Raw genomic sequence first — 13609 nt, forward strand, 5'->3', positions numbered from 1 at the left:
GCATATATATTTTGCATCACATTTCAGAGAACCCATCTACCCATCATAAAAACCACTGCTTTGGAGTTAAATTTTTGGGTCTTTCCAAGGTTTCTGTTGGATTTTCCCTGGTCTGCCAGGTCTCCCTCCTCAGAGTGTGACTGTTCTGAGGATGGCCAGGTGTCGAGTTCTGGTGACAAGGTCTTCTTTTCCTCGGGATTCCAGAGCTCGTGGTAGTGACCTACTTTCTGGGCACATTTGCCCCTTTTTGGATTACACGGTATCATGTATCAATAACACTCTCAAAGCAGTCCAGTCAAGGAAATCTAACCCAGTCCTGCTCCCTAGTGCCAGTGCCAGTGCTTTTTGTGTCTTTGTCCTTCGTGACTATAAAAATAGAGGACTAGTTTCATCTCAAAATAGCAACCTTCATGCTAAATAGGGAATTCAGTTTCTCCTTGTGGCTGGGCACAAATCAAGCCCGTTCTTATTTATCTTTGCTGGGGCCACACCTGGTGTGGGTTCCTTATCAGCCGACCAGTTTTCTCTTCAGTTTGGGACTGAGCTACAGCATGGCTTCTTCTACCTGTGAAAATGCTCTGAAACAGCCCCCCTGACTTGGGTATTCTTTCTCTGTCCTCCCTTCTTTACCCCCTGCCTTAATTTTCAAGCATTATTAATAGAACTACATTTAAGAGTTTATTTTTTTCCCTCCTTGTTCTTTGAATGAATCATAGAAAACTATATTCTCAGATTTAGTCAAGATAATAGATATTTAAGAGAGGGGCTGCTTTGAAATATCATGAATCCTATTTCAGACTGTCACTATGACAGGGGTCTCAGAGGCCCCCGAATTGGGGGCGGGGGGGGTGAACAGAGAAGGCGGCTGCCTCTCTTTGAAATGGGAATCAAGCTTAGTCCCTACTTTTATAGCCATACATCCATAAATCATCTAATCAAGGGGCTTATATTTGCATTTGGGAAGTATCTGAGGCATTTTATAATGTACATTCCTGATTTATTTTACTCTGAGGTTTCAACCACTGCTGCTTGATAATCATGTAAGGATTAGAAATTTAACAACATGTGGTCTTCAAACTAGCATATAGTTTGGATCTAGTCCTAAAAATGGGATTTTTGGACGCATTCCCAAGCTATAAATAAAAGATTTAGGCATTCTGGGAATTAGGAGCAAGTTGTTGATTATTTAAGCTGAGTAGAGGGAGGTAATCCCCCGCATGACCTTGAATTAATGTGTTCTTTTTGTGTGTTTCCTTGAAGGTGGGACCAGTGCTCCCCGGGCCATTCTGACAGGCCACGACTATGAGATCACGTGTGCTGCCGTCTGCGCTGAGCTGGGCCTGGTGTTAAGTGGCTCCAAAGGTAAATCTGTGGCACTTTCATAAAATGTGTATCCTGTTTGGTGTCCTCTAGTAACAGGTTACCAAAGATGAATTTGGTCCCTTTTTCTCAACAGCTGTGCTGTCTGTGATGGTAGCCATTAGCCACAGGGGGGTGTTTAATTCAAATGAATAAAATGACTAATTCAGTTCCATGGTGGCACTCGCCGCATTTCAGGGGCGCGGTATTCCCACGGGACTAATGGCTGCCATACTGGGCAGCACAGATACGGAACATTCCCATCATTGCTCTAAAGGGGGAGGCAGGAGCAAGGAACATCTTTGTAGATTCGTTTCTTCTTCTGAACTCTGGCTGGGTTGTACAGTGGTACCTCAGTTTTCGAACGTCTCCGTTGACAAACATTTCGGTTTATGAACTCCATACACGCAGAAGTAAATGCTTCAGTTTTCGAACATGCCTCGGAAGTCGAACATGTCTCGTGGTTTCTGCTGAGTGCGAGACCCTGAGGCCTAGCTGTCGGCTGTTTTTGAATGTTTCAGAACTCCAACGGTCTTCCGGAACGGATTATGTTAGAAAACCAAGGTACCACTGTAACTGCCAAATCTCAGGACAAGGCAGGAGCCAGGATGGCACCAAGAATGGGGTGCAAAGATAATTAAGCCGGTCTGCCTGGAGGTTTGTCCTAGTAGCATCATCATAGTTGTAGGCCAAAGATACTACGCAAGCTTTCCAGGAACACATGCAACCGGTCACGATCTGATCGGGAGCAGAGCTGTTTCCATCCCATGGCTTATTCCATCGCAATAGTCTATCCATCTCCTGCCTCTGCCCTAAGTTGAGGTCAATACTGTCACCTCATGTGTTAGGCTTCTCTGATGGGGCACAGAGGATTTGAGTCACCTTCTCTGTGTGTTGAACTATAATACTTAGTCTAGCTAACAAGACTTATTAAATATTCCAAGGACTGTGTTTAAAAATGTAGTTGGCCAAAACAATGAAATAGTAGTAAGGATAGCAGAAATTCTATACCATCTGGAATTTTTGCCTTCTTATGCCCAGTAATTTCACATATCCTGAGCTAACTTGAGTTATTGGACTATAAGTGATCCAAATTAGATACGTAAAATGAACTATCATATTACAGGCTGTCCTAGCTTTGCACAGTGGTACGAGACCATAAAAACGACCATGTAAGCTGAAACAATGCATGAGGATTTTAATAATCATTGGAAAATTTTATGATTGGTCCATGACCTTTAAAAACTTTTTTGTCAAAACATTAAAAATTCTTTATATACACACGCACACACATACATACGTACATGAAAAATATAGTAAAACTCCCATTTACTTATTACACTGTAACGTAAAACATTAGAAACATTGATAGTTCACGTATTTTATTTCTTTGTGAAAACCTTATCAATAGTGCTTTGAACAGTGCTTGCCGCCTTCTCTTTATGTAACTTCAGGAGTGGGAGTCTTTTCTATGCCTTGGCCAGTTGTCCTCCTCCTCTGGATCAGCTTCCAATGTCCTGAAATATCCCCTAGGATTCCTGTAATGTGAAGGGTTTTACTGGAATCCCTTCTGGGACATCACCAGTTTTGTTAAAACCACTTTACCCATTTATGTCAGTAAGTTCACCTTCACTAATTTATCCTGCACACTCAGCAATGTCAGGATTCCCACAGTCAGCTCTTTCTTCTAAAACCCCATTTATGTTCGATTCAAATTTCACTTTCAGTTTTACCACATTTCATTTCCTTATGCATTGCATCTTTGTTGGACGGTACCGTCTTTTGAGTGTCCAGTTTTGTAAAATGTCCCCTGGGTTTATCCCTGGAGACAGGTGGCACCACTACCTGGTTTGCTGTCCATGCATGAACTGAGTCACAGGCATGCAGTGACCCCTCCCTGCTGGGCTTTGCATGTGATGGGGCTGGTCAGCTATCCTGATGCACGTTACATAGTGCTTTGGGGACTGAAGAGCTGGCCACAAGGTTAGGTGTGCGTGTCCTGTTACTGTGATAACGGAAATTCATGCGTACTTGGAACTGTGCGGAGACTGTCTATCTGCATGTGGGAACACTGAAAACTTAAAAATCCTGAGTGATCAAGAAATAGCTGAGAGCCTTATTTTCAAAGGAGCATGCGTGCTTTAGTCCTCGTGTGGGGAACAGGTCAGCTTCCACGCAGCGATGAGTGGCGTAGCCTGCAGAGCGGAGAGGCACATCCTCCAGCTACCGACCCACACACCTCTTAGAACCCACTCATCACAGGTGGTTTGGGTTACCAGCTCCTCCTCTGCTTCGCGTGAAGCCGGCACTCAGGTACAGGCTGTTCAGCAGTGCCCCCGTCGTCCTCAAGTATGTCAGCCTAAGCCTCAGGCAGCAGTGGAGGAGGAGCTCTGTGAATTCATTGGGAGGAGGTGAAGAGGGGGGCTGCCAGGGACCTCCTTTCACATAAAGTAGCAGCAGTGGGAGGAGCAGTGCTTCGGCCTTCAGAGCCGCCACCATCAGGGCCCCTGTGAGGTGTGGGGAGAGGGTCGTCGTGCGCCTGCCAGCAGCCCTCCAGGAAGCTCTTCTAGGATTGGAAATCTGTCCAGTTCCTCTGTAAATTCCTGCAGTTTTTAATCATCTCTTGGCATAATGAATTTCATAAGGTAACTCTCTGCCTCTTGAAGAGAAGTGAACTTGAACGTTTATGACTCAGCTTTCTCCTATCCCAAGTGAAAGGTGAGAACCAGCGTGCAGAGGAAAGTTTGCAAAATAACTTACATACGATGTATAATTTTTAAGGCTTCCTATAACTATAATCCTATTTGTTCTGTGCACAGGCCTCAGACCACATCTGTCCCCATTAAAAAAAGGAATTTTGCTTTTTGTTTCTCTTTTCTCAGAAGGACCATGTCTCATACATTCCATGAATGGAGACTTGTTAAGAACTTTGGAGGGTCCTGAAAAATGCCTGAAACCGAAACTCATTCAGGCTTCAAGAGAGGGTCATTGTGTCATATTCTATGACAATGGTTTCTTCTGTACATTCAGCGTGAATGGAAAACTCCAGGCTACCGTGGAAACAGATGATAACATAAGGGTGAGTGCCTTACAGACTGTACAGCAGTCGAGATTTTTACCTCCAAGTGTGACAAGCGAGGAGGGAGAGACCTCTGTTGAGTTGCTGAGTCTCTTTTCCACGCAGGAAAAACAAAACAAAAACAATTGTCAGGTAGCGCTTGGAGGCGGCTTGTACACCTCATGGGCCATGGCATGGCCCAGCTGTGCCGATCGCGTTGCTCAGCTGGAATATTCTGTGCATGACATCACCCAGTGAGGCCCAGGGTGAGCTTCAGCGGCACATGTTTGCATAAAGTCGTGGGAAGCCATTCTGGGTGACGCTGCTCAGCTTCTTTTTGTATCTAAGAAACATAACCAGGCATTGTTGTTTTCTGAGTATCAGATCTGAAATAATGCAACAGAGTACACCTAAAACTGTCTCCTCTTTGCAGCCAGTTTCCTCCTTATAGGTGGATGGTGGGGTTATAACTATTTAGGATTGGTATCTAGTTTCAGACTTGACTTTTTCGTGGATAACAAGACCCAAACTTACCAAGAGAGTGGGGCTTCAAATTATGATGTGAATTAGGCAGACATTTTGTTCCCTTTTTGATTTGTAAGAAATGGTAATGCTAGTGCACCTTCTAGGGTTTGCTTCATTTTCAAGCCCGGGCTCTGTAAGTATTAATATTAGAGGTTGAACAAAAGAGGAGGGATTACTCTTTGGAGAAGCTATGCTTTCTAGGTTCGCCTCCAAACTTCTTGGTGCAAGGTAAGGTAAAATGAAGCTGTGGTGTTCCTATCACTTTCCGGGATGGGGTTGAGAGTGCATGTGAATTGTGTCCAGTGAGGGAACCCAGGATGTGATGGGAGGCGGGAGGAGGGGGGGGAGAAGAGGGTCGCAGAGGCCTCTGCCTGGACATTTTCACCATTGAGATTCTTCACCTAGTGCAGATAGATGACATACATTCTCCCAGATCTAGTCTGATCACCCCCTTCTCTCAGGTAAATACAGGGGTCAGGCAGCATTAAGGAATGAAACCCCTAAATATAGATTACAATGATGAAATTGGGGGCACTCACCGCTTCTCTATCCAGGGATTGATTTCTTAATTCAGTAAGGGGCTTTCGCCGTCTCTCCGAGTTCTCTCCATTGCATTCTGACGGCTGCTACCATAAAGGCTCCCTCTGCTTTTATTTTTCCCTTCCTTCCCATAATACTTCATTTAAACCAACTACACATCAGAGGATTATCCTTTCTTCTTTTCTTTACAATAATGTTGATAATCTGTCACTTTGACTTGTGATTATATTGTCAGCTACACTAATAAATCTGTAAAATAATTTGAAATCCCTTGCTGGCTAAAACAATTTCTGTGGCAGGTCAGTCAGTACCAAAGGCTCGGGAAAGTTCCTGGAGGCACTGTCGGGAGGCTTTCTGCAGCCTGTTCATGCCCACTTGTTTTCCCCGCTCTGGAACATTTCCCCCTGGATCTTAGGCTTAAACAATCCATTGCTTTTCCCCAGCACTTGATCATACCAATTTGTAAGTGGTGGCACCTGTGTGATTAGGGAGCTTGCCTGGGAGGGAGACAGAGGAGAAGGGGAGTGCAGAGAGGAGAGGAAGAAAATAGGAAGGGAGAAAGAAGAGAGGTGAGAATAGGAAGGAGAAAGGAGAGGAGAGAGTGTGGGAAGGAGAACTGAGGTGGGAGAGGAGGGAGTATAGAGAGGACAGTGGAGAGAGGAGAGAGGTGAGGAAAGGACAAGAGAAGAGAAAGGAGAGAATGGAGCAAGGAGAGGAGAGAGAAGACAGGAGAGGGGAAGGTTGAAAGGAGGGAGGGGAGGAGAGGACCCCGACAGCAAAGCCACCTGCTGGAGAACCTCTTACTTACCTGCTGGATGAGGTGCTCCTCGCCGGCGCTGTGGCCTGCCGGGACCTCACTCCTCAAAGCCAGTGCAGCACGGGGTTGCAGAGGATGAGAGGAAGATGTTCCCGGGGCCCTCTTAAAATCTCTAGGTCAACCCAACCTGGATGCTGAGAGGCATAGTACAGCTAAGAACTATGTGAATGCTGGTTCGGGTGGCAGGTAGGGTGCTGTCCAGATGTTAACCTGGCTCTTCAGGGGAATCTGGCAAGTCCTTCACGAGAAAGGCCGAGAAGCATTTTCCACCTCGGCAGGCGTCTGCCTGATGAGCATGTTTTGGGTGCTGATGAATGTCCCGTCCTAAAAGTCAGGGTTTGATGTAATTCCAAACAGAGCTAGGATTAGAGATTCCTTAGTAGAACAGAGTTAAAGATTAATGGTTTTAATTTGTTTTAATATAGCACTTATCCAGTAAAAAGCCTTAAGTATAAAATTCAAGTGAACCACAACCAGAAGGTTAATGGATTTTCATCAGCTGAATTTTATAAGTGTAGCAAATAATTATTAGTTCGAGTCTTCACTGCAGTTCCCAGATACCCCCTAGAGATTCTCATTTGTGAAATGAATGGAGGAATAGGCTATTGATTTTTACTTATATTGAAAAAAAATCTTACTGTTTGTATTTAGTTAAGATTTAGAGAATACTACTTCTGTGTAACTATCTTCCACACATGGGTTTTATTTCTTAGATGTCTTTTTGTGTTCTTGAAAGTAAGCTATATTTAAGAGACCACTAAAAGTTGGCATTTATATGAATGTGAATTGAATGGCTATAAGGCACTTGTTTTCAAAAAAAAATTGTCAAAGGGTAGATTAAAGACTTAAGGCAACTGTACTGAAACTGAGTATAAATCAGTGTAAAACCATTTTTCAGAACTTGGATTTATTCTCTCTGGCTTGTTAGCACAATCTGCATTCCCACACTGCGTCCACGTGGACATAAGATTACAGGTGTTTGCAGTAACTTTTAGAATTCCCAATGTCACCTAGCTAAAGACAGGAAATGTGCATCTTAACATGCTAGGAAAAGATTTGGAGGGAAGAGGAAAGGAAGGGGTAATAGGATCAGCTCGGTAGGGAAGTTACCTTAAATTTATATCAGGAGTTGGCACACATTTGCTGTAAAGGGACAAACAATAAATAGTTTAGGCTTTGCAGGTTCTGTGTTCTGTAGCAATTCTTTGTGAAAGGAGCCATCAACAAATGGGCGTGGCCGTGTCCCAATAACCCTTGTTTATGGCCACTGAAATTTGGAATTCGTGTAATTTTCACACGTCATGAAATATTCTTTTGACTTTTTTCAACCTTTAGAGATGTAGCAAGTCTTACAAAAACAGGTGGTGGTCTGCATTTGGCCCGTTTTACAGGACTGAAGTGCAAATTCCATGTCTGCACTTACTGTTCAGCCCCCAGCAGGTGCAGTCAGCCCTGGGGCAAGAAGAAAATGCTTCCGCTGGGGTTTAATCCCCCGAGAAGCTGGAGTTGTCTCTCCACCACATCGCCTTCCCCACTGCTGTCAAGTCCCGCAGGCCTCGTGAAGGTGCCCGCGCGGTTGGGGACACAGCCCGAATGCTTTGTGGAGACGTGGCGTCAGCTAGCACTGTCCACGCAGCCTCGGTACAGAAGGGGCATAGTCCGTCCCCAGTACAGCTGAAGGGGGTCCCAAGTGTGCAAGACGCACCCCTGAAATAGCATGCGTAGAGCAGGAAGAGTTTGCCCCCTCCTTTAAAAGGAAGAATTTAAAAAGCAGAAACTCCAGCATAGCCTACCTCTGTCCGTTTGATTTTGAAACCTGGCAGAAGTCTTGTACGACTCCTGGTTCCCACCAAGCCCTCAGCCCAGGACACATGCACACGGCCTCTCCCGTCTCCCCGCACTGCGGTAGCTGCCATCCTGCAGGAACTCATCCAACATGGGCTAGAGACTCCGCATTCCTGAACGTCGCTTTGTCTCACAGGCCATCCAGCTGAGCCGGGACGGGCAGTACCTGCTCACAGGAGGAGACAACGGCGTGGTCATGGTCTGGCAGGTGTGCGACCTCAGGCAGCTGTTTGCCTACCCGGGCTGCGACGCTGGGATCCGGGCCATGGCCCTGTCTCATGACCAGAGGTAACATGGCCTCCGGGTCTGCTAACGGAGGTGGCGGAAACTGGAGCGGATTTACTCAAATGGGCTGGGCTGTGGGGGCACCTGTGCTGTGAAAACAACCAGTGAATATTGGGGTTTCCAAGATACTCTCTAAAAAGGGATTTTCTGTCTGATGGCATTGCCACTTCAGACAAAGGCGGAAGTCTCCGGGATTAGACAAGACTTAAGTAACAAAGGCTCCAGTTACAGTGCTGTTAAGCTCTTTAGATTTCTTAAAGTACCTTTTCTCCCAAAGTTGTAAGAGCCGTAAACATGTTTCATGTAAAATGCCGTATCCCTGTCCATGAGGGCTCCATTGAGAGATTTGGCATCTTTCCTAAAACCTCCCAAGTAGTAAATTTTGGGATGATAATCTTTATTTGGTGTCTTACTTCCTCTTAATATACAGTCACTCATTTTAGTTTTTTGTGGGGTTGTTTTTTTTGTGGTAACAAAATATTTACCAGTTAAGCCATTGTTTCGGTATACAATTCAGTGGCATTCAGTACATTCACATTGTTATACAACCATCACCATTATGTTTAGTGCATGTTTGTAATTCATTATCTTCTTGATGAATTAACCTTTGTATTTATATAGTATCCTTGTCTCTCATAACAGATTTTGACTTAAAGCCTATTTTGTCTAATATTAGTACAGCCACCCCAGCTCTCTCTTTTCATTACTATTCGCGTGGAATATCTTTTTCCGTCCTTTCACTCTCAACCTGTTTGTGTCTGTAGATCTAAAGTGAGATTCTTGTAGACAGCATGTATTTAATCATGTTTTTTATCCATTCTACCATTTTCTGCCTTTTGATTGGAGCATTTAATCTCTTTACTTTTAAAGGAATTACTGATAAGACTTACTTTTGCCATTATACTAGTATTTGTTTTCTCTTACAGCTTCTTGTCCCTCATTTCTTCATTGCGACCCTCTTTTGTGTTTGGCTGTTTTTGTGTAATGTGACACATTTCAGTTCCTAATTTTGATATGAGGTAGTGGGAAGGATACTGAATATGACTTCTAAGGCCTGGTCTTAACCTAACCATACAGAGAAAGGTCTGAGACAATAGGCTGTGCTGAGAGCAGCTCCCCTCTGAAGTGACCGCTTCAGAAGCTGCTGTGGTCTGAGGACTCAGCCACACGATGCACATGGCCTGTCCTGCCGAGCAGAGCCCAGCACAGCTTGCGGCCACCGCTCTGCTTTCCTACTGTTCACTGATTATCTGCATGTCAGAGACAACTGTCACTGATGGTTTGCTGCTTCCTCCACCAGCAACTACCTGAGATTGTGATCCTTTCTTTTGATTCTGACACCTCACATAAAAGAGAGGGCTCCCCAGCCCAGGCCCCCTTAGAAATTATCCAGCCTCATCTGGTCTTAGTGACTCAGCCTACATGTACTGGCTGTAGTTTCAATAAAAAGGCAAGCTATGGCTTGGATCCTTGTAGAGCGTCAGAGGTGGCACTCTAAGCTTAATTCAGCTGCATTTAGTCATCAAAATACACACCTTAGTTTTCACAAATTACAGCGCTGACTGCCATCTTTGGTATTTACCTTGTCGGTTTGGGGAGGGCAGTTCTTCAGTAACAGATCCCGAGGAAGCGAAGAGGTTTGCAAACCCCTTCTCTCTGTCTTTCTCCTAGATGCATCATTTCTGGCATGGCCTCAGGAAGCATCGTTCTCTTCTACAATGACTTTAACCGGTGGCATCACGAATATCAAACCCGCTACTGATGGTGACAGCTGCACGTCAGCATTGCCCCCAGCGGGGCGGGGAGGCACCCTGGAGCAGCTTTCTCTTAGAAGTAGCAATCACATCTGAATGTAACTTAAATTTGCTTAAGAAGCAAAATATTTTTTAAAGTTAATTGCTATTTTTGTAGACTTTGCTTGACTTTTTGGGTGGGGGGGGTGGTATAGCAAAGCAGAAAACTGGCTGCTGGGTTCTGTAGTTTAAAAAAAATTCTATATTTTTAGTCCTAATGAGAAGTCTATTTTCACCAATTATGGAAAGATACAGTGGAGTGAGTAAACCCATTCTAGCTATATTATGAAAAAACACAATTCCCATTTATCTGTAATCTTGAGAAATATATGATTTTAACAATAGGGTAAATGGGTTATAATATAATAGGGGAATTTTATGCTGTACTTTGGGTCCTGTATTTTTTCAAACAATTGTGCTTCTTAAGCACTGAAGTTTGGGGGATTTAAATAGTGATGTTTAAATTATGGTTAATGTAATTTAAGACATCTCAATGAATTATTTCTATCACTGTTCTTCTTCAAGCATGTTTTAGACCTAGAAATTTATGGTTCGGGGGAGGCTATTTTATTGTGTGGTTAACATAAAGGATCTAATGTTATAGCAAGTGTGAAATATTTAAAATGTTTTCCTGATTTGTTGTCTTCATAGCACACCAAAATGAAATGATGGAAATGTTCTTGGGCTCACAGCATTTGTTTTTCTTTTAAAGTTGCAAGTACCAAAAGCTTGCCCCTGAGGTTTGACTTGGCCCTGCAGGAAGGCAGAGGCTGCATGTGCTCCCCTCCCCCCAGCCCAGGTCTGAGAACAGAGGCTACCAGGTGCTGTGGTAGGCCACACCTGTCTTACCTTCCATTTGTTAGTAAACTATCTTCACCTTCCTTTTGATTAGCAATTTGTACTAAGAAACAATGTTATTTTGGTGTTGTATAATTCTACTTTTCTAGTAGACTGCTGTGTGGAATTCTGTGAAAAATATTTGAGAAAAGGTCTGTATCGCATAAATAAATTCTTTGTAAGTTGTGCACTTTGACATTCCATCTCTATTTTCTCTTGCAGCTTACCCAAAGGGGTCCCCTTCTGCTTTTCCACACATTCAGCTCTTGTCTAAAAGCAGATTTGGAATGGAACAACTCAGTTTGACAGAACAATTAAATAACATTAGTAATTGAATTGTTAGAAATATATTTTCTAATTTTAAAACATTGATAAAGCAATTATTTCCCCCCTCCAAAAAAAAAAAAAAGAGAGAGAGTCAAACTGGTTCATAGATTTTGAACCACCACCAGTAAGAGACGCTCTTTAATGAAAACCACGACACGGGCCTTTTCTGTCCAGGTAGCTCCGTCTTATTGAAACAGATGAAAATGAGAACACTAAACCTGTGTCTAACAAATCACCAAACAAGGAACTTTATATACTGTCATTAAGATCCACCATTGCTTTGTAAACCATTAAAGAAAACGATAGATGGTAAAATGTGAGAGAGAGGGAAAGTATGTCTTGGAATCAAAAATAGCCACATTATTGGTAAATTAGCTCCACATCCTCACTGGTATTAACCTGTGATCTCATACTTAGGAATAGCTTAGCCGTATGCCGAGCATATGATATTTCAACGATCCCATTTTAACAAGCGTTTGTTTGTTAAAGCAAAATTAATCAAGCAACCTCCTCTTGAAGCCAAAGAAGAAAAGCTGTGCCTCGACTGCCTTTGTTTTTAAAACTTAGAACTCTGGACCCTCACCTGAATTTTCAGCTAACAAACACGGCTGGCAACAACACAAGTACTTCTCACTGATAGCATCTCTTTCATACAGTATTTGTTAGGGTCTATTCAATATTCATTTATCCAATTTTCACTCCTTGTAAATATATATAAACCAACTAGGGAAACCAGTCAAAGTGGACATGGTTTGGGATGAAACTGAATGAACGACAATAGATGGGAAACGCGGGGGCACATTCTGTAAATGGATGTCGTGGAAAATGCGGTATGTTCAGGAAAGCACAGTGATTTATGGCTGGTTTTAAAATGCATTGCCTTGAGAAATTGAGATTTTCCTGACAGTATTGACTCTTTCTGAGATATCACCAATCACCTCTGTAATTTAAGAAATACCACCAAACCTCTGGCGGACGGCATGAGGGCTTGGAGAACAGAGAAGATGAAAATCTGACAAACACACTGATACAAACTGGTCGATACGTCTCTTAGATGAGCATCTTAGTCCCAAAATACAGCAAAGCTCCATAAATAAATGTTCTCATAAATTAATTCAGTAAAAATGAACGATTTTGCTCCCTGAAATTACATCACACTTCAGTTCCACTTCTCAGTATACAGGACAAGAACATTCAAAGTATCCTGCATGGGAACCTAAGAGCTGTTAGGACACGAGGTCAGTAACTTACACCCCATGGCTGGCCTTTTCCATTCAGCTCCGAGAGCAGAGTAGAGCAGAAGGGCCAGGTGCCTGCCCTCACATACCTGGTGCCATATGTCCTCCACTTTGCAGTCAGAAGGCCAGTGAGGTGGCAGAGGTCGTGCGGCTGCTGCCAGATGGCACATCCACTTTGCACCCTTTTCAGCAGAGTTGAGTTAAAACAGCAGACAACAAACAGATCTATCAAGAGAGGTATCTGAGGGGAGAAATTTTCACTCGGTATCCTCAATACATTTTTCTGGACATGACTTCAAGAGCTCCTGGCCATGCCAATCGTGGACCTGGTTTGGTCCGTCCTGCGTCAGCCCTGCCCACTCCATCACTGCTGAAAAACACAGCAGACTGAAGACACAGTTCCCTCTGCATCAAGAAGCAGAAGTGTCTTTCAACAATTGGAAGGATCCCACCATGGAACTCGGAGGAGCTTTGCCAGTTCCTGGTGTGTGTTCTAGGTCAGAGACTAGCAACCAGCCTCCGATCATCACGTGCCATCACATTAGGCCAAAGCATGTTCACACACACAGAAAGGAGGGGGGCGTGACTCAAATCTCAAAATCTGCATAAACCATGTATATCAAAAAATACGCCAGTGCTTCTCCTTGGCCATTCCTGTCCCTTCTCCCCCATCAGAGGAAGGAAAGTTTTCTACTTCAACTAGGAGAGCAGCCAGCCTAGCTACCTCCCTGTTTTGTAGCATAAAGTGCAATGATGCTAATCCTATATGCATCATAAGTTATCATTGCAGAGGAAGCGGGGAAGTTGCAAAACATCCTAACTGTAAAAAGGAAAAGACCATAAATAACAAATCAATACAATAGCAAAATTAAAAGACTTAATCCTCTTCCGTGTCCTTTCAGATGAGTAAGAGACACAACTTTCGGATTTTTTAAGCTAAAGATTTGAAAGGTGGAGTCCATGATGCATATTTTTGGGTCCCCTA

General features: G+C 43.6%; 1 protein-coding gene and 1 long non-coding RNA gene across 3 annotated transcripts in view; one reads left to right on the forward strand and one right to left on the reverse strand.

Moving 5' to 3' along the window:
• The window catches only part of LRBA (LPS responsive beige-like anchor protein), a 560879-nt gene extending 549624 nt beyond the window's left edge, over window positions 1-11255 (forward strand). For both annotated transcript variants that reach the window (XM_019722880.2, XM_019722903.2), the window contains exons 54-57: window positions 1261-1362; window positions 4242-4438; window positions 8281-8432; window positions 10101-11255. In XM_019722880.2, the coding sequence (XP_019578439.2) occupies window positions 1261-1362; window positions 4242-4438; window positions 8281-8432; window positions 10101-10191 (542 nt within the window). In that variant the 3' untranslated portion in view covers window positions 10192-11255. The remainder of the gene's footprint in view (window positions 1-1260; window positions 1363-4241; window positions 4439-8280; window positions 8433-10100) is intronic.
• Window positions 6487-12926, reverse strand: LOC109442659 (uncharacterized). The gene is made up of 5 exons (XR_002136641.2): window positions 12714-12926; window positions 11287-11329; window positions 8093-8310; window positions 7410-7442; window positions 6487-6623 (listed from the first exon to the last, which is right to left on the reverse strand). It is a non-coding gene; the product is annotated as an uncharacterized LOC109442659 (long non-coding RNA).
• Between the last annotated feature and the right edge of the window lie 683 nt (window positions 12927-13609).

This window comes from Rhinolophus sinicus, linkage group LG07, assembly GCF_036562045.2.
Source record: "Rhinolophus sinicus isolate RSC01 linkage group LG07, ASM3656204v1, whole genome shotgun sequence".
Lineage (NCBI taxonomy): Eukaryota > Metazoa > Chordata > Mammalia > Chiroptera > Rhinolophidae > Rhinolophus > Rhinolophus sinicus.